The sequence below is a fragment of the Acinonyx jubatus genome, chromosome A2 (assembly GCF_027475565.1).
Source record: "Acinonyx jubatus isolate Ajub_Pintada_27869175 chromosome A2, VMU_Ajub_asm_v1.0, whole genome shotgun sequence".
Classification (NCBI taxonomy): Eukaryota; Metazoa; Chordata; class Mammalia; order Carnivora; family Felidae; genus Acinonyx; species Acinonyx jubatus.
Genome location: NC_069383.1, coordinates 66,872,248 through 66,898,353, shown reverse-complemented (window position 1 = coordinate 66,898,353; position 26,106 = coordinate 66,872,248). Strand labels below are relative to the sequence as shown.

Below are 26,106 nucleotides of genomic sequence, written 5' to 3'. Positions count from 1 at the left end.
CAAGTAATTTGATAACTATTTCATAGTAAACATTTGAATGGTGCAAAGTTCTTGTATTACATATAATTAGTTATGTCAAAAAATTATTTTCTTGGATGCTTGGGTGGCTCAGTCGGTTAAGCGTCCGATTTCAGCTTAGGTCGTGATCTCACAGTTCGTGAGTTCAAACCTCGTGTCGGGCTCCGTGCTGATAGCTCAGAGCCTGGACCCTGCTTCGGATTCTCTGTCTCCCTCCCTCTCTGCCCCTCCCCTGCTCGTGCTCTGTCTCTCTCTCTTAAAAAAATAAATAAACATTAAAAAAACTATTTTCTTTATCAAGGTGGAAATTTGTATTCTGTATTAAGCGGACATTCTTAATATTTGTTAGTTGAACAATGGGTATGTATCTTTATGATAAATAAAATGTTCCCAAAATAGATGAAGATGTATAATTAATGGAGCAAAACATTCAGCAGCTTGATGTGAGAGAAGTATCTCTTGCAAAAGTAATACATTTTCTCATCTTAAATCTTATCTTTCCCTTCCATTCTTCAAAAATGGAATGTAGGATCAGTTGTGACTCTTAGAACAAATTGCCATTTTTTAAGATATATAGATTTCTGAAATAGATGAAATTCCTTTTGGAAAAGTGAGTATGACTCAGTGAATGCTGAGAGACTGCTGGCTTCTAAAAAAGAATACTCCTCTAGGCAGGGAACATTATTTTCCACTGGAAGGATTAGACACAAATTGGAGATTTGTGCGGGGAGATCCTTGAGGTCATTTGCTACAACTGTTGTTTTGGTAACATCCTTCACCTAACTTAGTGAACAAATACTTTTTTAAGTCTATTTTATTGAATTCTGTTATCTCTGTTTCAGAAACTGTTCTGTCAGTTATAGAATATGTTCTTTCTGGGGACCTGAGAAATTAAAATCATGTGTCATCCTTGCTGATAAAACACATCCTATGGGAAAAAATTAACCAAGAAGTTACTCAGTACCTCTCCTGGTTTCCCTCTTGTAATTCTTTGTTCTTTTAGAGTTCATTCCCAATATGTGGAATTCTACAGATTTCTAAATAACTTCAAATATCTCATGCTAGATTTTGAGTGGTGTATATTTTCTCAAGCAGAGACATCTGAACGCAGTGAAAATGAATTCTCATAGAACAAAATTGCCAAGCATATGTGACAGAACTGTAGGGAAAAAGAGCATAACTTTAATCTTCAAAGAAGCTTAAAAATAGCTCCACTGTTATTATGCATGAGGCCTGACAATTGACATTTCTCATTTTGGCAGCATTCACCCACAGCCCCGTATCAGCAACTGAACACATTCATCTCTGGGATAAATGATTAATGAGCTGCCTATCATCTCCACTTCTTTTGTACCAAGTGGCAGAGGCTTCAGTTGATCATATTGCAGCCATCAGCATCATTATTGAAATTGATTCTGCCACTAGAAGGTTGTGCTTGGACAATCGATTAGCATTTAAGTAAAATAATTAAGTTACAGCATTAAAAATGACACAAAATCATCCCTTCTCAGTCACTCTGTCACACCTGGTAAGGTTGTTTTGTTTTGTTTTTGCTTGTAAGCTAGTATCATACAACTTTAGATTGAGGAAGGAAACGTGGTAGGCATCAAAATTCAGTTTTGTTTTGAGTGGAACCCACTAAGAGAATAAACCCATTCTGTTTATTAATCACTGTTGCATTGTGTGAAATGTAAACTTACAAAATTGTGTAACTTGTATGCAATGGTGAGCAATGATTTTGCCAAGTTACTGATGTTAGAGAAAAAGTAAAAGGGTAGAGTTAAGACATTTTTGAAAGGCCAGAATTAATCAGAAAGGAGAGAAGATGAAGGATATAGATTGACAAATGGTACTCTGATACAGTGAAATGAAACTTATTTTTCAGCAAGCAGATGTGAGAATGGGGAAAAAAAACATCATTTAGATGTTTTGGTGATGTGGTCTGCATGTCTAAAACAGATGGCAGAGAGTGATGGTCAGCACAGGCCTACAGAAAAGTGATGGACTGCAGTTTGGGTGAAGTGTGATACACCCAAGGGAAAGGACTTGACACTGTAGGAGCTGAGTAAATGTTAGTGGGGTTTTAGTTACTCCTCTTTCCTCCTCATTTCTAGTCTTAGGCAAGACAACTCAATCTGGCTGCTGGAGTGGGGACCTACCTGTGTATTTCAGCGATAGGGAAAAATACCATGTGATAAAGATAATTTGATTGTACATCATGGTGTCCAAGGCATAGTCTTTTTGTGCATGGAGTGATTTCTATAAAAATACATGGTTAGACTGCCATTAGGTACCTTCCGGAATCAATTATTAGTGCCATCAGAACTGTTCATCATACAAGGGAATCCCAAGACTCGTTTTGTATAATTGGAACATTATTCTCACGTAAAAACATCCTGAAGAGGGAGTTGAGTGGTGGTCAGATTGGTGGAGTGATGGATGTGAGGGTCTTCTGAATTTCATAACACCAACTGTTTACCTACCTCAAAATTAAGACAGCTACCTGAACTACATTATATTTGTCACCCAATCAAAACACATGCACATTTTCTTCAGAGTTAGGACTTGTTATACCAAGAAACAGAGCCATCACAGCTCTTTCTCATTCCAGCTCCTTCTGCTCTATACTTAAGATTCCAGATTTTAGAAGTTAGGCTGTTGGTGATGGTATTGTGAGTTTCAGTCTTTTTCTGGTTTGTGTATATTTTAAGAAACTAGAAAAGGCTGCTTTGAGGACTAAGTAGAGGACATTTTTACCCAAAAATTGTTGGTGTAGATAACTGAGACCTGTATTTTGTTTTTTGTGTTGTTTTTTTTTAATTCAAGTTTAATTAACATACAGTGTTGTATTAGTTTCAGGTGTACAATATCGTGATTCAACACTTCTATACATTACTCAGTGCTCAGAAGTGTACTCTTAATGTCCTTTATCTATTTCCCCCATCCCCCTACCCACCTCCTCTCTGTCAACCACCAGTTTATTCTCGTATTTAAGAGTCTTTGTTTTGTCTCTTTTTTCTTTTTTTTTCCTTAAATTCCACATACGACTGAAATCATATCCTATTTGTCTTTCTCTGCCTGACTTATTTCACTTATAATATCCATGTTGTGGAAAATGGCAAGATTTCATTTTTTTTATGACAATAATATTCTGGCGTGTGTGTGTGTGTGTGTGTGTGTGTGTGTGTGTGTGTGAACCACATCTTCTTTATGCATTCATCTATCAATAAACCCTTGGGTTCTTTCCAGATCTTGGCTATTGTAAATAACGCTGCAGTAAACATAAGGGTGCACATATCTTTTCAAATTACTGTTTTCATTTTCGTTAGGTAAATGCCTAGTGGTAGAATTACTAAAGCATATCGTAATTCTGTTTTTAATTTTTTGAGGAACCTGTTTTCCACAGTGGCTGCACCAATTTGCATTCCCACAAACAGTGTACAAGGGTTCCTTTTTCTCCACATCCTCGCTATTGTTATTTGTTGTGTTTCTTTATTTTAGTCATTCTGAAAGGTGCAAAGTGATATTGTTTTAATTTGCATTTCCCTGATGATTAGTGATGTTGAGCATCTTTTTATGTGTCTGTTCGCCATCTGTATGTGTCTTCTTTGGATAAATGTCTATTCAGGTCCTCTGCCCATTTTTAGTTTGATTTTTTTTTTTTTGGTGTTGTGTAAGTTCTTTATATATTTTGTATACTAACTCCTTATTGGATATATCATTTGCAAACATCTCCTATTCAGTAGGTTGCATTTTTGGTTTTTTGGTGATTTCCTTTGTGGTTCAAAAGCTTTTTATTTCAGTGTAGTCCCAATAGTTTAATTTTGCTTTTGTTTCCTTTGCCAGAGGAGACATATCTAGAAAAATGCTTTTAATGGCTGAAATCAAAGAAATTATTACTGATGTTTTCTTCTAAGACTTTTCTGGTTTCAGGTCTCACATTTAGGTCTTTAATCCACTTTGCGTTTAATCTTGTATATGGTGTAAGAAAGTGGTCCAGTTTCATTCTTTTGCAAGTAGCTGTCCAGTTTTCCCAACACATTTGTTGAAGAAATTGTCTTTTTCCCGTTGTATATTCTTGCCTCCTTTGTTGTAGATTAATTGACCATAAAAGCATGGGTTTATTTCTGGACTTTCTATTCTGTTCCATTGATCTATGTGTCTGTTTTTTGTGCCAGCACCAAACTGTTTTGATTACTACAGCTTTGAAGTAAATCTTGAAATCTGGGATTGTGATACCTCTAGCTTTGTTCTTCTTTTCCAAGAGTGCTTTGGCTATTTGGGGTCTTTTGTGCTTCTATATAAATTTTAGGATTATCTATTATACTTCTGTGAAAAATATTTTTGGTATTTTGAGAGGGATTGTATTAAACGTGGATTGCTTTGGGTAGTATGGACCTTTTAACAATATTGGTTCTTCCAATACATGAGTATGGAATTTTTTTCCATTTTTTTGTGTCAACTTCAGTGTCTTCCATCAATGTTCTGAATTTATCTGTTAGTTCCATCTGGTCCAATGTGTCATTCAAAGCCCTTGTTTCCTTGTTGATTTTCTGTCTGGATGATCTATCTGTTGATGTAAGTGTGTGTTAATGTCCCCTACTATTATTGTGTTGCTGTTAATATTTTCCTTTATGTCTGTTAATAGTTGCTTTATGTGTTTGGGTGTTCCCATGTTGCATGTATTAATATTTACAGTTGTTATAACTTCTTCTTGGATTGGTCCCCTTATTATGTAGTGTCCTTTGTCTTTTGTTACAGACTTTTTTTTTTTTAATTTTTTTTCAACGTTTTTATTTTTATTTTTTTTGGGACAGAGAGAGACAGAGCATGAACGGGGGAGGGGCAGAGAGAGAGGGAGACACAGAATCGGAAACAGGCTCCAGGCTCCGAGCCATCAGCCCAGAGCCTGACGCGGGGCTCGAACTCACAGACCGCGAGATCGTGACCTGGCTGAAGTCGGACGTTTAACCGACTGCGCCACCCAGGCGCCCCCAGACTTTGTTTTAAAGTCTGTTTTGTCTGGGGCGCCTGAGTGGCTCAGTTGGTTAAGCAGCCAACTTCAGCTCAGGTCATGTTCTCATGGTTTGTGAGTTCAAGGCCTGCATTGGGCTATGTGCTGACACCTTGGAGCCTGGAGCCTGCTTCAGATTCTGTGTCTCCCTGGCTCTCTGCCCCTCCCCTGCTTGTGCTCTGTCTCTGTCTCTCAAAAAGTGAATAAAAACGTTAAAAAAAATAGTCTATTTTGTCCAATTTGAATTGCTACCCTAACTATCTTTTCACTTCCATCTGCATGGTAAATGTTTTCCTATCTCTTCATTCTCAGTCTGCACGTGTCTTTAAGTCTGAAGTGAGTCTCTTGTAGGCAGCACATAGATGGGATGAGACCTGTATTTTGGAAAGTGGGCAGAATATGGTTAAAGTAAGAGGAAGGACTGCAGTGATATGAAAAAAAAAAAAAAACACATGGAAACAAGAGTTCCATAAGTGGACTGTTAACAAACTTACTTTTTATGTTAAAATTCTTGATTGACAAATAATTCTCTTCACTCACCATGAGATGAGCAGGTTAGGCCAAGTTGTGCTTGATCTGCTGTGAGTGAACAACCCCACCCTTCTTTAAGACCCTTGACACAGATTGCTATCAATCACCTGCTTTCCCTCCAAACCTTTTCCAGCATAGTAACATTCAAGGCAGCAGCTATCAGCCGGTCAACATTCATGTTTCCCATTTTTTGCCTCACCATTGATTTGGAAAATTACTTATAAACTATTTAAAATCATGAATGGTTAGAACGGGGAGAAAACTACAGGGTCATTCAGGGAGGTGCTGGAACTAGCTCTCAGATCTCTTGAGTGAAGTCTAGTGTTTTTCTGTTTCATAGATGAACTAGACCAGATGAACTGTTCCTTGTTAGTACAATGTATATTATATGAGCTTTCAGTGATTTTTTTTTTAAAGCTAAGTTTTGTTACAAAAATAATGCAGGCTCATGAAAAATCAAAAATTACAAAACGTACAATATGGAAGTAAATATCTCAGCCCTTTGCTCCATTATCCCTGTTATCTATATGTTGCCTTCCAAAATTCCAACTTTTACTTTCCAGAGGAAGCTGCTTTAAAGTTCATATACACGTATGGAAATGTTCTTTACATAGACTGTATCTCTCTGCGTCTGTGTCAGTCGTTGCCTCTCTTCATGTGGATAAAATCATGCTATGTAAATTTTCCTTCAAATTACTTTTTTTAACCTAAAAATGTATTTTGCAGACTTTCCTTAGCCCATATATACCTACTTTTTTTTCTTTAGCTGAATGGTATGCAATTATATGGATATATCCTCCTTTCAATGGCAATTTGAGGTATTTCCAATTGCCGTTTTTACAAATAATGTTGCAGGGAACATCCGTCCTAATATATCTTTGGGTATTTGTGGGTAAGCGTAACTGTCAGATACAATATAGAGCTTGAAATTATTGAGCCAAAAGTTATGTGCATTTTACATTTTGATAGCTATTATCAAATAGTTCTGTTACAAACCATTTTCCTATAAATCATTGGTATAGAAAATGCTTATTTTCCCCCAACATCTTCAATAGCTGGCATTAAAAAAAATTCTAATTATGGCCATCTGGAAGGTAGAAATCTTAAAAATGTGTTAATTTATGTATGCTCCATTCTGAGTGATGTAAGCACAGAATTTGCCCACTGTTTATTTACAGTGCACTTATTGACATGCACTGCCTGCTCATTTCCGTGCTCAAACTTATTGATCTTTACTTTTGAGAAAAAAATAATGTTGGAAAGCCCTGATTTCGATACAATTCTCTCCTTATTCATCTTTTCTAAAATTTCAAAATTACCTTTGATGCATTTCTCCATTTTCAGGATTTTAATATTTTTCCTCTACATTGGTCCACCCCATCTGCCCCCTCACCCAAAAGGGGAAAATAATAACCTTCTCCTTCCTTTTATCTTCTTCAATTGAGAATGGTCCAACATTGATCACATTAAAGCAGTTGTTTAAACTAAATCCCTTTTTCAAGGGATGCAGTCAGTATGTAACCATAGATATCATATTTTGAAGTCAAATAGAGGTGGTGGTTTTGACTATCATCTAGTAGCTCAACCTTAGCCAAATTAGGAAATACCTCCTACCCCAAAGAAGGGGATGAGGCTTATATGTTAAATAAAAAGGGGTGGGGCTTATATGTTAAAGGGCAAACACAGCTCACACACACACACAAAAAAACCTTCAAAAATGGTATCTATTGTTATTACTGTTAAGAAATTTGGAGAATATATTTTGGGTAATTTACTTAGTTCAAAATAAGAAGCAATATATCTAGAGTGTTAATTCATGTTTAAGTGTTTGGTTGCAGTTAGGGTGAGGAGGACTACCAGTACTGTCAAAAGTCTCTGATGGTCTGGGTTCAGAGATAATTTTTGTTATAATGTTGCTTAGTATATTGTACTCCATTGTCTTGTTGCCACCTAGTGTGGGTTCTTCCTATTCATTTTGTGTCTCAGTGGTACCCACTGTAGGTCAAGTCATGTGTTTTTGTTTTTTTTTTAAATTTTTTTTTTCAACGTTTATTTATTTTTGGGACAGAGAGAGACAGAGCATGAACGGGGGAGGGGCAGAGAGAAAGGGAGACACAGAATCGGAAACAGGCTCCAGGCTCTGAGCCATCAGCCCAGAGCCCGACGCGGGGCTCGAACTCACGGACCGCGAGATCGTGACCTGGCTGAAGTCAGGCGCTTAACCGACTGCGCCACCCAGGCGCCCCTCAAGTCATGTGTTTAGGGATAGGGATATATATAACGGGCCAAAGTGACCAAACTTGGCTGATTTGTTTAGAATGAATCCTACTGAAAATTTTACCTCCTGTTTACCTGAGGGCTATTCAGGAACACATTACTACTGTGAAGACTTTTTCACTTAATTTTTGAATGGGGAATTTATTCACATGATTGAGGTAGTTTATTTCACCCTCATCCACTATCTTTTGAGTTTTCTGCATCCTATTCCTACCCTTGTGGAGTTAGAAATATTTTAGAGAGGCAGACAAGAGATTGCAACAAAGTCTGACAGCACACTTAAGGTCTTCTCATTACTGGTGATTCTTGGTGGGGTTGTTGGGTTCTGGGAGGGAGGGCATTCCAGAATCCTGACCGAGAAGCTTCAGCCATGAAATTTTAATATATATCAGATTAAGACTTTAAAAGATTGACAAACAGTTAAAGGAATAAACTGCCATAGATGAAATAAAATGGTTCCTTGGTCTATTTATTGAAATCTCTATTGCAGTAATCCCCCTGTATGTGGCAGCCTCTAGAGGTTAGTTATATGAAAATGCTTCCTGAAGTAGTTTAAATTGGGTACTCTTGGCCTCTTCTTACCAAAATGCATGGGTGAAAACTAACATATGTGACACTTTCATCTGTGTACTTTAGCTAAGTAGAAATGACCCATTTCCAGGTTGTAATAACATATTGTATATAATGGTAACGTTATTACGTTTATAATATATAAATGGAATTAATTGTATAATGTTATACCATATCATTGTGAAATGCATATTGTAATATGTTGTAATATATCCAAGCCCAATATGAGTAAAACTCTTATTTGCATGCCTGCATTCTTATGAATATTATGGAAATGAGTAAGTTCGTTTCTTAGTAACAAGTTTCCATAGCTCACAATCACTTAAATATGTGTATCTAAAGTTTCTCATCAGTGCTTTAGAAGTTTTCCCCTAAACAAAGCAATCTGTCTTTTTATTTTTCACGAAATCGTTTTTCTATTTTAGCGTACATTCCTTTTTCATTTTTAAGTCTGTAATCTTCGTTATATAAACTGCAGGCTATCTGAGTGAGGTAATCTACTCTCCCCTCTGCTGGAAGGGGGAATGTTTTCCTGTGCCACCATGTAATTTGCTTTGCAACAATTATTGCTATTTGTAACCAGAGATAGTGATCACAGGACACATGTAGCTGAATTTAGAATCTGTAGAAAACAGGGAAGGCAGTATGACTGTTTCTAAATGTCATTGACTTAATGATTTTAATTCTTTAAAAATTTTAAAGTTCAAATGCATCAATCCAAACCATTCATTTCTGAAATGTACTTCAGATAAATCCCTCCATGTTCTGATGTTGCAAATGGCTGTCAGTAAATTATTTTATTTCCCCGAGTCCCTGCAGTTTCTTAGCCTCATTTCCAATGATATAGTTTATCAGATAACTTATCTTTAGTCCTATTTTTAAAACTACAGAAGCCAAATATCATGTATTCTAGGCAATTTAGGGAGTCATACCGACAGGTATATGGTACATATGGTGTCTTATAATCCTTTCCAGGCTTTCTATCAAGGAATCCTAGATGTATATGTAATTGGTATCTTTTACCAGTTGTACATGAAATTTACAAATGTTTCTTTGGCCTTCTAATTCTTCTTTTTTTTTTCTTTTTTTCTTCTTCTTCCTTTAAGTAAATGCTCAAAGAATCAACTGTAAATCAGGTTAAACGGGAAGCATTATTTTTGTTTAAGCTTTATAGTTTTTGAGTTCATATATACTGATATAATGTGTATACTTTGTATTGCATAAAAATGTTATTAAATTTGTATACCAAATACATTTAGGTTATAAGATAGATGATAAAGGAAGAAAAGCAACATAGAACATATTTTATTCATTTTGGAATGTTATTTTTAAGTTTTCCTTAAGAAGGTCTAGAGCAGGATATTAGTGCCAGTTTTAGCAGATTAATGTTCCTGTGACAAATGACAGCAATCAATTGTCTGACTGTCTTATTCTATTTCCACTGGTAACTCAAGTTCACATTTGGGGAAGTCATATTGTATGAATTTATGATGGGGAAACAGGGAAAGGATAGAAACCTTTGCATCTGTCTTAAATTCTTTTTTTAGAAACAAGTGGGTTAGAAATAAATATCATATCTCATCTTGAGTTGTTTTCATGACTTAATCATACTGCTGAGGGTGAAGGAAATTGCTCAGTGGGTCAATTCCTCCAGGTCACCAGTTTCCAAAAGAAAAAAGAAGTCTACAAATTCCCCTGATTTTGAGGCAATGGTTTCTAATTCCTAGTTCCTCCCTTGGTCCACAGTATGTTCATCTGGAAAACATTTAGTCATTTCTGAGGAGATTCCAAAAGGAGGGAGCCTCTGGTCCACTGTCTGCCTCTTATAAAAGGTCAAATACATGACTAAGGCATAACATTTCTGAGCCATATGAAAGAAATAACTGACTCAGTGGGACCCTGATCACTGAAAAAGAATAGTGTATCTCTTAAAAAGATGTATTCTCTCATCAAGCCCAATGCTTGCATAATACATAGTTTCTCAAAAGCTACAGAAAATATTAAGATGTTTTAAGTGAAATGAGACACTGATTTTGATTTTCTTAGGGTTATGCTAAATTTATTTGACACAATTTGGCTTTATATGATCATTGTGTATTAAGTGGAGTTAATGAAAATCAATACTAAGGTCTAAATAATACTTAGTTCTTAAATAAATACCTAAGCTAAGAATATTAAATGTCTTAGCTTTTGAATCAGTAATTATTCAACAGAAGAATTTCCCTTTGTTGATTATCTTTCAAGATTTAGAGTGACAAGATACCAAGATCTTTAAATGAAACCATTAATTTAAGCCTATTCTTACTAAATAAACTTTACCTTACCATAACATTTTATGGTAAGAGATTCTTAGCCAAAATTATTTTCCTGGGTAATATTTCAAACTCCTGTGAAAAATGAATAGAATCTTTAAAATGGAGGCTAATTAAGTCACAGTGTCATCTATGGTATTGCCAAAACTATTACACTTACGGTTCATATATTTTCTTTTCAACTTATGGCACTCACTGTTGGAGAACTGTCTCAAAATTTTCTCAACTTTGCCTCTTTAATAATGCATTATGTAAAGTCCACAGCTATGGTTGTCCTTTAACTCCCCATCTACAGAAATAATTATGTAGAAAAAAAATTTTTTTCATATGTGAAAGCCACTATTTTTTCAGTCCAAGTCTTTTTTTAAAAAAAGATGAGGAAATGCAACAGAACATAGCACTTTGCTTCTGGCATTTTGTAATACACAAAGAAGAACCAATGGCATGCTAATGACAAATTTAATCCTTGCAGTGAAGATGAATGTATTACACTATAAATTGTTCATCGTCTACACCTCTGGTCTTAATTAGCCATCTCAAACCCTATGCTGTAGGTCAGATTGGGGTCATAAAGACCATAGGTGGCTTCCCTCAAACCAACATCGCAATTAAAAAGTAACTTAAAACATATGCTTTGTTATTACTCTGGATTTAGCATCATCTTTTTCAGATAACCTGTAGTATCAGATTATTAATCTTCTTTCAGCAGTATATCAGAATCAAATGCCATGTGAATTATGTAAGGGAGGAAACTGAGTTGTAGTTTTACTAAATAGAACCTAAAGAATCATGGTGGATTTCTTTGAAACCTTAGACCAATTAAATATTAAATAGCTCTGAGTCAAGACACCGTTAGAGATTATGCTGTGCTGTTATAGATTGACATTTCAGAGGACAGGGACATTATTTATGTGTATCTCTAGCCCAGGACTTGGCACAAAATGTTTATTGAGTAACAATATATATATTAAATGAATATCTTAAAAGACAATAATTCTATGAATTTAGTAATACTACTAGTTTATCACTCAAACCATTTAACTCACCCTATTAAGAGATGCTTTCTGAGTTGTTTTAATTTTGCCTTTTTCAGATGAGGAAAAAAAAAGATCATTTGGAGAACATCTGTAAAATTACGACTGAAGACAATGGTTTTATAGTTCATCACACTTCACATTAGATTATGTGTGATATATTCCTTTTAGAATTTTATGGAAAAGTTTGATTGTTCTAATGGATTTAAGGATATGAAAATTGTATGGCTTGTTGTTCCTTCCTTTTCCTAGGTTTCCTGGACAGCTGGAGCTAAATTTAATGCCTACTTGTATTTCCTATTGAGTGCTTTCATACTTGTTATGTCCTTTTTTGATATTTTTCCCTTTTTACTTTCATAGCCTAAGTCTTCTTAGAAATAAGTGTGATATATGTTAGTGATGTCAGTGTTTTATCTTCAGTCCTTATCTTCACTTGTTCATTGAGCTTTGAACATTCTTGACGACTCTTTGAAGCTCTGCTTCCTTGCCTTTCATGGTATTCTTTCAGTGAGTAAATATTGAGTGCTTACTAAGTGTCAGGCATTGTTGGGGCCCTTTTCTTGACTCAGTCACTCTCCCACTGCTGTTCCATAAGTGCACAGTCCCCCCCAGGTTGTATCACTCATTCTGTGTTTCTCTCAATTGGTGTGCCGTTCTTTGATTTAGAAACGATACCTTACTTGGAACTCCTGGGGCAGATTAACTCAATTTTTGGATTTTAGGAAAAGTCATAGGATGCATCTGCCATATGTTATGTAACACCCCCTCACCCCGAAGGCAGCACCCTCTAACCAAACATATTAATATTTCTGCAGCGAAGCATATGAGTATTTACAGTAAGTGGGATAAAGACTACGAGGAACCTAATTTTCTTAATGGGTTTTATTGCCAAATGAGTTTTGTCCCAAATCTAGGGAAAAGATTTGGGGTTTCAAACCATGTTGGATTTTGAAATTTCAGGTAAGAGGTGGGAAGATCCCTTAAACTCAACTTTAAATATTTTAGACTGTCTCGCAAATCTCTGTCTGATCCTACATTTCCAAGTAATCTTCTGGACATTGTCACTAAAAGATCCTATCAATCTCTTAATTTGTGTTAAACTTTTTGCCTGCTTGCCAACCGACCTCATCTGTGCTTCTTACTCTGTTTAATTCCTAGCATAATCACTGAGTCCTGCGGAATCCATTATAATATATTCTGAACTTCTTGTCTCTTGTCCTTTGTCACCTCACCTATTATGATTTCAGTCTTCATTGGCTGTCTCCTTGGCCTTGTTGACTCTCAGACCAGGCTGGATGGACTAATTTATTCATACACTATGTTAGGCATTAAAAAATACCAGTAAAACAGTTTTGTTTTGTTTTGTTTTGTTTTTTTCATCTATAAACACCTCTCCTTAGTGGGGAAGACTAGAGCACTGGTTCAATAAATGAGGGAACACTTGGCACAATGGATATTTTGCAACCATTATTTTTAAAAAGGTTGCGATAGCTCTGTATGTCAATTGCCAAGACGTATTATAGGAGAAATGCATGTTGCAGAACAGTATATTGAGGCCCTATATAGACATAGTCAAAATTCTGGAAAGCTATCTATCAGTCCATAGCACTGTCTCTGGAGAGACACTAGGAACTTGACTTTCTGATTTTTGAAATGTTTAAATATATGTGCAGTAGTCCCTTCTTTATCCATGGCTTCACTTTTCTATAGTTTCAGTTACCTGAGGTCCAGAAGCAGATGACCCTCCTTCTGATATATCCTCAGGTCAATAGTAGCTCAAGGCTATGTCACAGTGTCTATGTTATTCACTTCATTTCGTCTCACCACATAAGCGTTTTATCATCTCACATCATCACAAGAAGGGTGAGTACAGTATAGTAGATATTTTGAGCGAGATGACATTCACATAACTTGTATTACAGTATATTCTAATTGTTCTAATTTATCATTAGCTATTATTAATCTCTTAATGTGCCTACTTTAGAAATTAAACTTTATCATAGGTATGTATGTATGTGTGTATAAGAAGGAACAGTAGAGTTAGGGATGATACTATCTGACACATCCACTGGAGGTCTTGGAAACATATTTCCCATGGATAAGATTGGGGAACTACTGTATGTGTACATGTATTTAATACATGTATTTACATTATATAAAATATATTAACACAATTAAGCATCATATAAATTATATATTAAATATATTTTTATAATAGATAAGCATAAATTTATCTGAAAATTAAAAAGGTTATCAGCAAGTTAAGTGTGATAAGAGGTATAAAGAAAGAAATATAACATGAGTAACTAACTCTGCTTGTCTGTTAGGGAAGCGTAGAGAATGTTTTCCTTTCTAGACATTGCATTCAGAGTAGAGACCAAGTTCAGTGGCACCAGGTCTTAAAGGGTCTAGTGTGTTCCAGGAACAGCATATTGGTGCTGGATGGACAGTAGTTTCAAGGGAGAGTAGGTTTCAGAACTCAGGTGAGACGTGGTCAGATTGTGAAGGGCAGCTGTTAATTGGAAATGTGGACCTCGGGTCGTCAGTGGAGAGCCTCTGGAGACTGTTCATCTTTTTTTAAATATATGGTTTATTGTGGAGTAATTTTAGATTTACAGAGAAGTTGTGAGAGAGAGTTCTTGTCTAACACCTCACCCAGAGTCCTTCCCCCTTAGTGCTACCTTACATTACCATTGTACCTATGTCAAAACTAAGAAACCAACTGTGGTATATATTATATTAACTAAACTCCAGACTTTATTCAGATTTCACTGGTTTTTCCTTTGATGTCTTTTTCTGTTCCAGGAACCAATCCAGGCTTAGTCTTCTCTGCTGAGTTTCTCTTTTCTTGTTTATCATGACCTTGACAGTTTTGAAGGCTACTGATCAGTTTATAGAATGTTCTTCAATTTGGGTCTGATATTTTCTGAGGAATAGACTGGTGTTAAGCGTTTTTGAAAAAAATACCAGAGTTGTGAAGTGCCTTTTTAATCACATTATAGAGGGCATGTGATTTCTGCCATGTCATTACTGGTGATGTCAACCTTGATCACTTCGTTAAGGTAACATTGGCCATATTTCTCCACTGTAAACTTCCCAGGAGGTTTTCCCTTTTCTAAACTTGTCTGGTTTGTGAACTTTATAGTATGATGATTATGACTGTGTTTAATGCAATTGGATTGGTTGGGAGACACAAAGAGCCAGGAAACTGGAAGGCCAGGTACACTTAGGGCTGTTGCAATAGTTCAAGTGAGAAATGACAATTGTCTGAACTTACAGGGGCAGTGGCAGTGAAAAGGACTGGAGATATTCAAGTTCTGGGCAATGGAGTGGCTTACGGTAGTTTTAAAGATAACAGAGCAAATCAAAACCACAATAAGATACCACTTCACATCCATTAGGATGGCTATAATAAAAAAGTCAGATTATAGTAACTGTTGGTGAGGATGTGGGGAAATTAGAATTCTTAAACACTGCTGCTAGGAATGTAAAATGCTACAGCCGCTTTGCAGAAATTTGGCAGTTCCTCAGAAATTTAAGTATATGTACCATTTGATGTAGTAATTCCACTTATAGGTATATACCCAAAAGAAATAAAAAATATGTATACACAGAAACTTATCCATGAATGCTCATGATAGCATTATTCATTATATTCAAATGGTAGAAACCACCCAAATTTCCAAATGATGAATGGATAAAAGGGGTATATCCATACAATAGTTTTGGTATATGTTTTATTTGGTTCTGGTTCTCTGGAGAACCCAGATATAGGTACTCACAGATATAAAAGATGTAGGATTCTGATTGCCTTTAATAAATGAAAATCATTACGCAGTTGGCCCAGACCTTATAGCTTGACCTCATAGCTATGAAATTCCAAGTTTGTGAATGAATACATGACTAAAAGGGTTAGAATGAAATGATCAACAGCATGTACCATTTCAGCTCTTATTAATAAAACAGAAAACTAAACTCAAGGCAACTGCAATTGACCTGACCACACATAACCAGAGAAGTGAGTCTTTACGAGGACGTAAAGGAGAACTGTCAGTATACAGATAGGTTCCGTCAAAAGTGAGATACTGGAATATCTAAATACAGTTAGGTAAGCGAAATTAAAAAGAGAACAAATTAACTATTAAAAATCACAGAAATCTCATCCTCAGATATCAGGGGCTTCTTTTAACAGTCGTCAGCGTGTTCATCAAGATCAATCATACTCCACAACTCCCAAAGGAAAAAACTGAGGGAATTCCTGGGTAATTTTCACAGCTTCATTGTAAAGTCCAAGATCTAAAACAAAACGAAAGAAAACAAAACAAAAACATTTTAGCAAACACAATCTACAATGGAAAGATGTAACATCATTTATTATCTAAAAGATTTCTACTTATTTCTCTTTTCTTTCCCTTTTAGAGGTCAACTTATGTTCACAATCTGTCTTCTAAAACAGATGCAGATCGTCATATTTATTTACCTGTGGTTCTAAAAAATAAGACACAGGGTATAGGCGACTATTCATCTTGATATCCAATGTACAGGCACAGTTCTTGCCTGGTTGTCTTTAAGGCATTATGCATTATTTAATGCTTTCAATCCATATGTTAAAACAAAAAGCCTGATGACATTATTTTTGTTTGCCATGTTCTTTAAGTTTCTCTTCCCACAAATATTAATCTTTACTGAGTTTACTTAAGCATTGCTTAGTGGGGTTCCTGGGTGGCTCAGTCAGTTAAGCATCCAATTCTTGATTTTGGCTCAGGTCATAATCTCACGGTTCGTGGGTTCAAGCCCTGAATTGGGCTCTACGCTGTCCTGCTTGGGATTCTCTCTCACCCTCTCTTTCTCTGCCCCTTCCTCACTCACTTGCATGTGCGTGTGTGCACTCTCAAAATAAATAAAGTTAAAAAAAAAAAAAGTGTGCCAAAATGTTCTCCTATTTTCCTTTGGGATGAGAAAATTCTATAGAAATTGAAAGATGGCAGGATTGAGACTGAAGACCAAGACATCTCCAATTAAGAATAAAATTGTTTTCCTCCTAATCACATGAAATTTCTAAATACTAGAATGCTTTATTTACCAAAAGGATGGTTATCTTCTTTAAACTGGACATAAGATGCACACAGAATGGTTGCTTTGGCTGTTACTCTTCCAACTACTTCCACAATTCCAGAGATTTCTTCATCAAGCTGACACAAAAGAACAAATTGTCAACTTGGGGTTTCAAGGTGATAACTTGGAAACAGTGCTACAGTTTACTCATCTTTCATTCTATGTAACATAATCATTTTCAAATTTACCAACAAAAAAACTGAATTGTAATTTGTTAAAAATGTTTGAGTACTTAATGTCAGCATGTCATAATTCAATTACCTTTAGCAGTAGCTTCTGGTCCAAAGATCCAGTTAAATGTTCAAGTTGAAGACAAAATCACTTAAAGATACTGAGAATGTCCCGCTTTCTACAAGAAGTACTTGTTTAAAAGGACACATTGAAAGGAATTTTCTAGTTTCTATATCTTGTGCAGTGTGTCCTGTACATATTAACTAAACAGCACATGTATTTGTCTTCATAAAAAAACAAGAAAATTGAGTACAATAAACAAAACATAAAAACAGGGGTGCCTGGGTGACACAGTGAGTAAAGCGACCACCTTCAGCTCAGGTCATGATATTGCGGTTCATGAGTTCTAGCCCCGCATCAGGCTCTGTGCTGACAGCTCAGAGCCTGGAGCCTGCTTTGGATTCTGTGTCTCCCTCTCTCTCTGCCCCTTCCCCACTCATGCCTTGTCTCTCTCTCTCTCTTTCTCTCTCTCCCCAAAATAAATAAACATTTAAAAAAATTTTTTAAATGTAAGAACAGTAAGTGATAACTAAAAGTACATGTAAACAAAAATAGAAAATAGAATTTAAAAAATGTAAAACTCTTGAGAAAGGAAAAAATGACTTAAGAGATTTTTTTAACGTTATTTTATGGTCTTTGATAGGAATGGGAATTGTCACCCAGTTAAGGTGATACTTTAAAAATTAGAAAATCATGGAGCCCAAAGAATCATTGGTTAGAAACGTAAAGGTATCTATAATGTAAGAAGAGGACAAAAGTTTAACTTTAGAGCAGGGAGGTTTTATAAACTCATCAAGCTATTTTGTTTCAGATAAACAATACTTTTTAGTACAAATATACCCTGTATTTTTATTTGCTAAATCTGGTAACCCTGCACTAACAACAAATTAAATAGGGTCCATGCTTTATACATCCACTGCAAGACTCAGAAACATCAGCAAGATGAAGAATTAACTATAAGATACATAGAATTAATACTTAAACATACAGGCTCCATCAACTCAATGGTTCCATTTTTTCCTTCTCCATCCGAAAGAATAAACATTTTTCCAGTGGGATGAATCTAAAAAAGAAACACGAAATTAAAAAAAACAACAACAACCACATAAACAAAACCATTAAAATCTCATTAAAAATGTTAAAAGTTTGATAAAAGATCAGCAGATTGACCCAAACACTCTTGGAACGGTTTATTTGGTTCAAATTACAATCTTGTGTTACTGTATCTGGTGAAAGGACACATAGTTAAATTTGAATTTCAGATAAACAATACTTTTTAGTACAAATATATCCTGTATTTTTATTTGCTAAATCTGGTAACCCTGCACTAACAACAAATTAAATAGGGTCCATACTGTCTAAAAGTGAGATCTACTAGCACCCATGATTTAAATAGTATGTATCCCACCGGAGGGTCTATTTTAAAAATTAAGCATGATGCCTGCGCCTGGCTGGCTCGGTCCGTAGAGAGTGGCCACTCTTGATCTCTGGGTTGTGAGTTCCAGACCTACCTTGGGTGTATAGATTACTTAAAATCTTAAACCAAAAAATTAACCATGATTAAGTAAAGCGAGAACTGTTTATTAGAAGTATTAGAACTACTGTTAGATGTAAAGAGTGAAGTCAGATCTGGTTTGAATGCCAGCTTTGCTACTTGCTGTGGCAGTGAGCGTTTTAACCATACATCACTCCTACCCAGTTTCCCTACCTGTGAAGTCGGAACACCACCTATTTCACGGAGAGGATGTGGGGGTGAAATGAACTACTAAGCCTTTCTAGTAGTTTTCTTTTCCTCAGCTTTCTCGGTTCACTGATTGGGAAGCTTTGGGTCTGCTTTTCATCAGTAGGATGAAAGCTCTGTATGTACTCTTAACACTGGAGTAAGAAAACATACTGATACAGGATCTGGAAGGGACATAGATGTGCTGTAAAACATTGGAAGAATGTTTTATGGCGACGTGACCTAAATGAGAAAACGAGGATTGAGAAGAGACAAAATTGCATGAGAAGGAAACTAGAAAAATAGAGAAGTCAAGACTAGCTAAATTAAGACGTCAGAAGGTAGATGTGTGAGTCAGGTCTATAATTTTCTTTATGTAAATACAAAAAGAACCAGAGTGGAGGGAGCTAGAATTAGAACGGAGCGCATACTAAAAGGTCGCGATCCCGCGCCATGAATGTGACGCCAAAATGGGGCTGCAGTAGCTAAAAAGCGTGCCAACAGTCGCCTTGCGCAAAATGAAGCAATCGGGAGCGCAGTAATGTTCTAAGGCCTGTCTTCCTTCACCCTCCCTCACCACCCAGAGGCTGCCACCCGGGAGGTCACGGGGTCCTTCCTCTCGGCTACCAAGCGGGGAGCCGAGGGCGGCGAGCGCGCGCACCTTTTCCAGCCTCCCTACGAAGCAGACCGGCTGGTCGATGAACCGAGCCAGCATGCTGGCGTTGATGCGCGACCTGGGCAACTCCATGACGTCCACCATGATTGCGGTGCGAGACCTACGGCCGGCGGGAAACAGACGACAGAAATTGTGAGCCCCGCGGCGTCTATGGGACGCCGGCACCAATCAGTGGAGACCAACACTCTCACTCCACCAATCAAACGTGCAGAAATCTCGATCAAACTCGAGCTGTACAGTAGAGGGCCCCAGCACGGAAGGCTGCTTCCGGAAATGGGGATCGGCTGCTTAGTGACGCGCAGCGTCCCGGAAGTTGCCCGGGTCCTCCGCAGAGTGGGCAGTGGAGGCGGGGCTTGGGTGGGGAGGGGCTTGAGGCTCCCTCCCGCGATCCCGGGCCTCCCTCCCGGATTTGACCCCGGAAGCAGGGTGTTGGGCTCCGGTGCGGTAGCGACGGGGGACTGCGGCGCTAGCCTCAGGTACCTCTTCTCGCGGGAGGCGCCGCAACCTTAGTGTTCTCTTTCTCCCCTATCGACGGATGCAGATGAGAGAGGCGGGACTCGGTGCTTGCCCCGCCGCGGCGTTGCTGGTGTTGCGCATCGACCGTTCGCGTTTCCCCGCCTCCCCTCTTCCCGGTTCTGCGTGGGAAGCGCGGGATTTTTTGCTGAAATGGAGGGATCGGGTGTTTTTGACACCTGCCCTCCTGGAGACGGGAAGTGGGGTCTCCAGTGATCTTACATTGCTTTTGTCAGGCCTTTGCTGTTAGGTGCAGAGGGTCGGTGATTTAACCGCTTAAGCTGCGTCACTTACCGTTCGGTTTCCCACCTGTTAGAAGAAGGGCTAACCTAATACTCGACTCTTTCTAGCCCTTGCAACCTGGCCACACTAAGGAAGTGCAAGTTTTCTCGCCTCCTGCGTGTTAGCAACAAATTGATGCTTTTCAGAATGGGTGGGGGTAAGGATCACTGAGCTAGGAGAGGAGACGAAGTTAAATATGTTAGATCCTGAGCAGGTGCGCTTCTCCCTGAGACATAGTTTACTTATCACGAAGTGAAAGGGTTAGATAATATGAATGTTTTGCAAGATCCCAGCTAAGTTTTGTCCATGTGATTCACGGACTCAACTCCCCGGCAATCTTCCCCCCACATTGCCCTCTACGCACCAGGACGTTGGAGGCTTCGAAGATAAAATGTTTGTTTCAATGAGATTCGGGGATGGGGGGTTTCTTAAAACCTTAGCTGGTTCATGTGAATGTTGATTTCAGAGCTTTATCTCCTGGGATTGGTACTGCCTTGCCAGGGATATTCTAGATTGAGCGCTCATAAAAATACCTGCCAACGCTACTGCGGAAATGGGGGGGGGGGGGGGACAACAACTTTTTTTATTGGAGTATTATCACTTTTTGGAAACTGAGTCCATGAATTTGCTTAAAGATCCTGAGTTGTCACCATTCAAATTCAGGCACTAGACGGAGGCTCCTAATTTAGTCTCGTAGTTGCCTTAAGCAAAGAAGATTCTTTTTGAGATTTCATGTGGCAGTTTAAGACAGATGTGCCATAATTAAATGATACCCTCCCTCAGTGTTTATTTAGCTGAATATATTTGTCTTTTAATTTAGCTGTCACGAAAACAAATTTAAAGGATTTCTTTAGCCAGATGCAGGGTGCATGTGAGTTAATGTATACAAGAATGGTGGTTGTACTGGCTCAAGTCCATAAAGTTTATATTTTTGTGCATAAACCTTGACTTATTTTGCACACTGTTTTGGGAAACAAATTGATGTGCGTTATAAAGGGTAAGGTAGGCATGAATATCTTTAATAGTAGTTTTTAAAAAAAGCAGCCCTTAATGTACCAGATGCTAATATCATTGTTTTATTATAATTAAAAGACCACTTTCACATACCAATGGCCTTTAAAAAAACAACAACAACAGAAAGATGAACAAGAAAATAATTTAAAACATATTTTTGGATATTTTTGGAGTCATTTAAATGTATTGTGTAATACATAATGCACAGAGAAGAGTATATATGGCTGTTATGCATAGTTTCCAGAGAAATTAAATGAACTCATTCAGCTGAAGAAATGGAATTTAGCCAATTAGTATTTTGTGCTTCCTCAGTTATATTCCCCTTTAGAGGAGCCACAAATAAACACTATCTTGAAATTTGTGTTCAGCACTCTAAGCTTTTCTATATAGTTTATCACGCATGTTGGCATTCTTACATGGTATGTTTGATTTTGCTGGTTTTGACCTTTCTATAAATGGAATCATAGGATATATATCCTTTGACTTGTTTATTTTGGTTGTTCTTGAGATTAATCCATGTTGACATATGTAGGTGAGTTCATTCTTTTCATTCAGCTGTTTTGCTGTGTTACTGACATTTTGATTGCATATGGGGCTGCTATGCATGCATATTTTTGTACCTATTAGTTGGTATACTTGTGCAGAGGTATATCAGTAGAACTTAGGATGTGTGTCTCCAACTTTACTAGTAAAACCAAATACAGTTGACCCTTGAACAACACAGGTTTGAATTGCATAGGTCCACTTGTTTCCAATTTTTTTTATAAATATAGTACAGTACTGTAAATGTGATTTATTCAAGATTTTCTTAATAATACTTTCTTTTTTAGAGGAGCCTGAGTGGCTCAGTCGGTTAAGCATCCAACTTTGACTCAGGTCATTATCTCACGGTTGGTGAGTTCCAGCCCCTCATCAGTCTCTGTGCTGACAGCTCAGAGCCTGGAACCTGCTTTGAATTCTGTGTCTCCCTCTCTCTCTGCCCCTGCCTAGCTTAAGCTCTGTCTCTCTCTCTCAAAAATAAATACACACTAAAAATTAAAAAACAAAACAAACCTTTCTTTTTTGGGGGATGCCTGGCTGGCTTAGTTGGGTAAGCATCCGACTTCAGCTCAGGTCATGATCTCATGGTGAGTTTGTGAGTTCCAGCCCTTCATGGGGCTCTATGCTCACAGCTTGGAGCCTGGAGCCAGCCTCGGATTCTGTGTCTCCCTCTTCTCTCTGCCTGTCTCCTGCTTGCACTCTCTCTCTCTCAAAAATAAATAAACATTAAAAAAGTTTTTTTAATTAATATTTTCTTTTTTGTAGTATATTGGAAGAATACCGTATATAATACATATAACATATAAAATATGTTTTAATCAGTTGTTTATGGCTTCTGGTAAGGCTTCCTGTCAATAGTAGACTATTAGTAGTTAAGTTTTGGAGGGAGTCAAAAATTATATTCATTTTTCCACCACTGTAGGGGTGGCTAGGGTGTGCACCCCATCCCCACATTGTTCAAAGGTCAACTATACTGAACTCCAACTAGTCATACCAATTTATTGTTTTATCAGAAGTATAGGAGAATTTCAGTTGATGCACATTTTTGGCAACTCTGAAAGTTTTTTACTCCTAATCTGATGGAGATAAAATAGTTTCTTGTGGTCATAATTTGCTCTCCCTGATTACTAATAAGATTGAACAGCTTTTCAAATATTTTTTGGACATTTGTGTGTGTCAGTGTTTTGTTCTTTTATGCTGATTTTTAATTTTTTTTAGTGCTTATTTTTGAGACAGAGAAAGAGTGCGTACGCGTGCACACATGAGCAGGGGAGAGGCTGAGAGAGAGAGAGGAAGACACAGAACCCCAAGCAGGCTCCAGGCTCTGAGCTGTCAGTGCAGAGCCCAGTGAAGGGTTTGAGTTGAGCCTTGAGATCAGGACCTGAGCCCAAGTCGGATGCTTAATGGACTGAACCACCCAGGTGCCCCCATTCTTACTAATTTTTGGGAGCTTTCTGTATTAGTGTGGATAGCAATACTGCGTTTCCAAGTTTTTGACTTATCAATTTTTTTCTTTCTTTCCTTTTTTTCCCCCTTTCTTTTATTGGAAGGAACTCTTTTAATATATTTAAAATGTTTCCCCCTTTTGTTTAATATAGTTGAAAAAGTCAATTAAAAATTCTCATTTAAGAGTCTTTTCTTAAAACAAGCTCTTAAAGATATTATATATTTAAAAACATAGTTTGTCTTTCATATTTAAAAATAATCCATCATTTAGAATTGAGTTATGTATGTTGTCAGATAGGTATCCAATTTCTTTTGTTTTTGTATTTTTTTTCAGTAGGCTCCATGCCCAGTGTGGAGACCAATCCAGGGCTTGAACTCACTACCCTGAGATCAAGAGTGGGATGCTTTGGGGAGCCTGGGTGGCTTAGTAGGTTAAGCATCCCACTCTTGTTTTCAGCACAGATCATGATCTCACAGGTTCATGAGTTTGAGCCCTATGTTGGGCCGTGTACTGGCAGTGCAGAGCCTGCTTGGGATTCTCTCTGCCTCTCCCCTGCTCATTTGTGTGCTCTCTCTCTCTTTGTCTCTAAATAGATTAAAAAAAGGGGAGGGGGAATGTTTAACCAACTGAGCTACCCATTGTTGTGAGTTTTTTGTTTTCATTTCAGTCCCAGCATCATTTATTGACTACATCACCATCAACAACAAACCTTCAGCATCACCTAGGTTTTCCTATATGTGTGGGTCTGTTCCTGAGCTTTGGTTCTGTTCTGTTGGTCTGTTTCTCCCTGTACCAGCGGTACCAGGCTCCTCAATACTCTGGCCCTGTATTAATTTTTGATGTCTGGGGGGCAAGTTTTTCTATCTTGTGTTATTCAGGAATGTCTTCATAATTCTCGCCTCTTTGCGGCTGTCTACGAATTTAGCTTGTTGAGTTCCATGAAAGATCATATTGAGATTTGATCACGATTGCATTGAGTCTTTGGATTGATTTCAGGAGAAGTAACATATAAGGACAACTTTTACTTTTTGTGACCTACTTTGGTCTTATTAACATCTTTCCAAAAAGTTTCATCATTTTCTATAGAAAAGTTTTGATTTTTAGATTAGATTTATTTCTAGCTACCTTGTTTTGGTTGCTATCATGAATGGTATATATATTTTTACTTTTAATTGTAATTTATTTTGAGAGCTAGAATCCCAAGCCTGTAGCTGGAGGTTCAGTTTTCCTATCTTTTGTTCATTTACATTGATTGTGGTTATTGATATTTTTGGATTCATTTTTATAGTCATTTTGTGCATCCTGTGTTCTGCTTTTTTGTTGTTTATTTTTTTCCCCCTCTTGCCTTCTTTTGAATTGACCTTTCAAGTTTTTTTCCTTAATTTCATTTTATTCATTTGTATTACTTAGTAGTTTGTTTGTTTTATTTTAATTAGGCTCTATGCCCAGTACAGAGCCCAACATGGCTCTGATGAACATGATGAACTCATGATGCTGAGATCAAGATCTGAGCTGAGATCAAGAGTCAGATGCTTAACTGACTGAGCCACCCAGACACCCCTCCTGTCTATTAGTTTAAATGTTATGTATCGTTTTTACAATTTTTGTGGTCACCCTTTAACATGCATATTGAACTTAAAGTCTAAAGTTACTGTACTCTGTGTCACCACAAGAACCTGTATCTCTATTTACCTTTCTCCCTATTTTTATGCTGCTGTCTAGAGTTTTAGTTCTTTTTTTTTTTTTTAATTTTTTAACATTTATTTATTGTTGAGAGACAGAGAGAGCATGAGCATGGGAAGGGCAGAGAGAGGAGGAGACACAGAATCCGAAGCAGGCTCCAGGCTCTGAGCTGTCAGCACAGAGCCCAATGCGGGGCTCGAACTCACAAACCACGAGATCATGACCTGAGCCAAAGTTGGACACTTAACTAACTGAGCCACCCAGGCGCCCCTAGTTCTATCTTGATTTCTTGTAACCCCACAAATTTAGCATTATTATTGCTTTATGCAGTTGGTACCGACTTAGAATTATTTATTTATCATATTTACATCTCATATTTACATGTCAACCTTTTCTTTGGTATCATTTCCCCTCTTTTTGAGGTTCTTTTAGTGAGAATCTTTGATAATAAACTCCATGGGTATATATTTTTCTGAATATGTTTATTTTATCCTTGTTCTCAAAGGATGGGTTTACCCCTCTTTCTGTGGTGTAGAATTCTAAATGGACAGTTACTGTCTTTCAAAACTACCTTGATACTACTTTGCTCTTATAATACTTACTTTTCTTTGAAACTGTGATTATGTTGTAAGTTTTCATGTCTCTTTCTGCTTGATCCTCAGTTTGTCTTTGGTGTTCTGCAGTTTTACTGTATAATATATCCTGATGTGGATTTCTCTCATTTAGTTTGCTGGAAGATACATTGTGCTTCGTGAATCTGATAATTCTTGTTTTATTAGCATCGGGACATTTTCAACCATCATCCCTTTGAATAGTGCCTCTCTCTTATTATCTAACTCCTTCTAGAACTCTGATTAGAAATAAGATGTTCTCGTGTGCTCTTGACCTCTGTTTTATAATTCATCGGTTTTGATTCTTTGAATTCTGGATAATTTCTTTCATATCTTTCAGTTTACTAATTCTTTATGAAGTTGTGACTTATTTGCTGTATCTCATTTCAATACTATTTTTTATTTGCTTGTTTCTGGAAACCTTGTTTGTTTTTTTTGTTTTTTGTTTTTTTGTTTTTTTGTTTTTTTATCAACTCCTAGATCTTAGGAGTTGATATTCTCTTGTCATAGTTTCTGGT

General features: G+C 37.1%; 2 protein-coding genes and 1 long non-coding RNA gene across 3 annotated transcripts in view; 2 read left to right on the top strand and 1 right to left on the bottom strand.

Moving 5' to 3' along the window:
• The first annotated feature begins 3,222 nt into the window (after positions 1-3,222).
• On the top strand, positions 3,223-9,492 carry LOC128315011 (uncharacterized). The gene is made up of 3 exons (XR_008297396.1): positions 3,223-4,772; positions 5,007-7,582; positions 7,827-9,492. It is a non-coding gene; the product is annotated as an uncharacterized LOC128315011 (long non-coding RNA).
• A 6,201-nt stretch (positions 9,493-15,693) lies between these two features.
• RPA3 (replication protein A3) lies at positions 15,694-19,758 on the bottom strand. Its single transcript, XM_015066560.3, has 4 exons — positions 19,484-19,758; positions 18,091-18,165; positions 16,840-16,948; positions 15,694-16,052 (listed from the first exon to the last, which is right to left on the bottom strand). The coding sequence occupies exons 1-4, from the start codon at positions 19,580-19,582 to the stop codon at positions 15,970-15,972; spliced, it is 366 nt and encodes a 121-aa protein (XP_014922046.2). The 5' UTR covers positions 19,583-19,758; the 3' UTR covers positions 15,694-15,969.
• A 77-nt stretch (positions 19,759-19,835) lies between these two features.
• UMAD1 (UBAP1-MVB12-associated (UMA) domain containing 1) overlaps positions 19,836-26,106 on the top strand; it is a 220,392-nt gene continuing 214,121 nt past the window's right edge. Inside the window, exon 1 of the mRNA XM_015066561.3 lies at positions 19,836-19,974. The gene's annotated coding sequence lies outside the window, so the exon portion shown is untranslated. The remainder of the gene's footprint in view (positions 19,975-26,106) is intronic.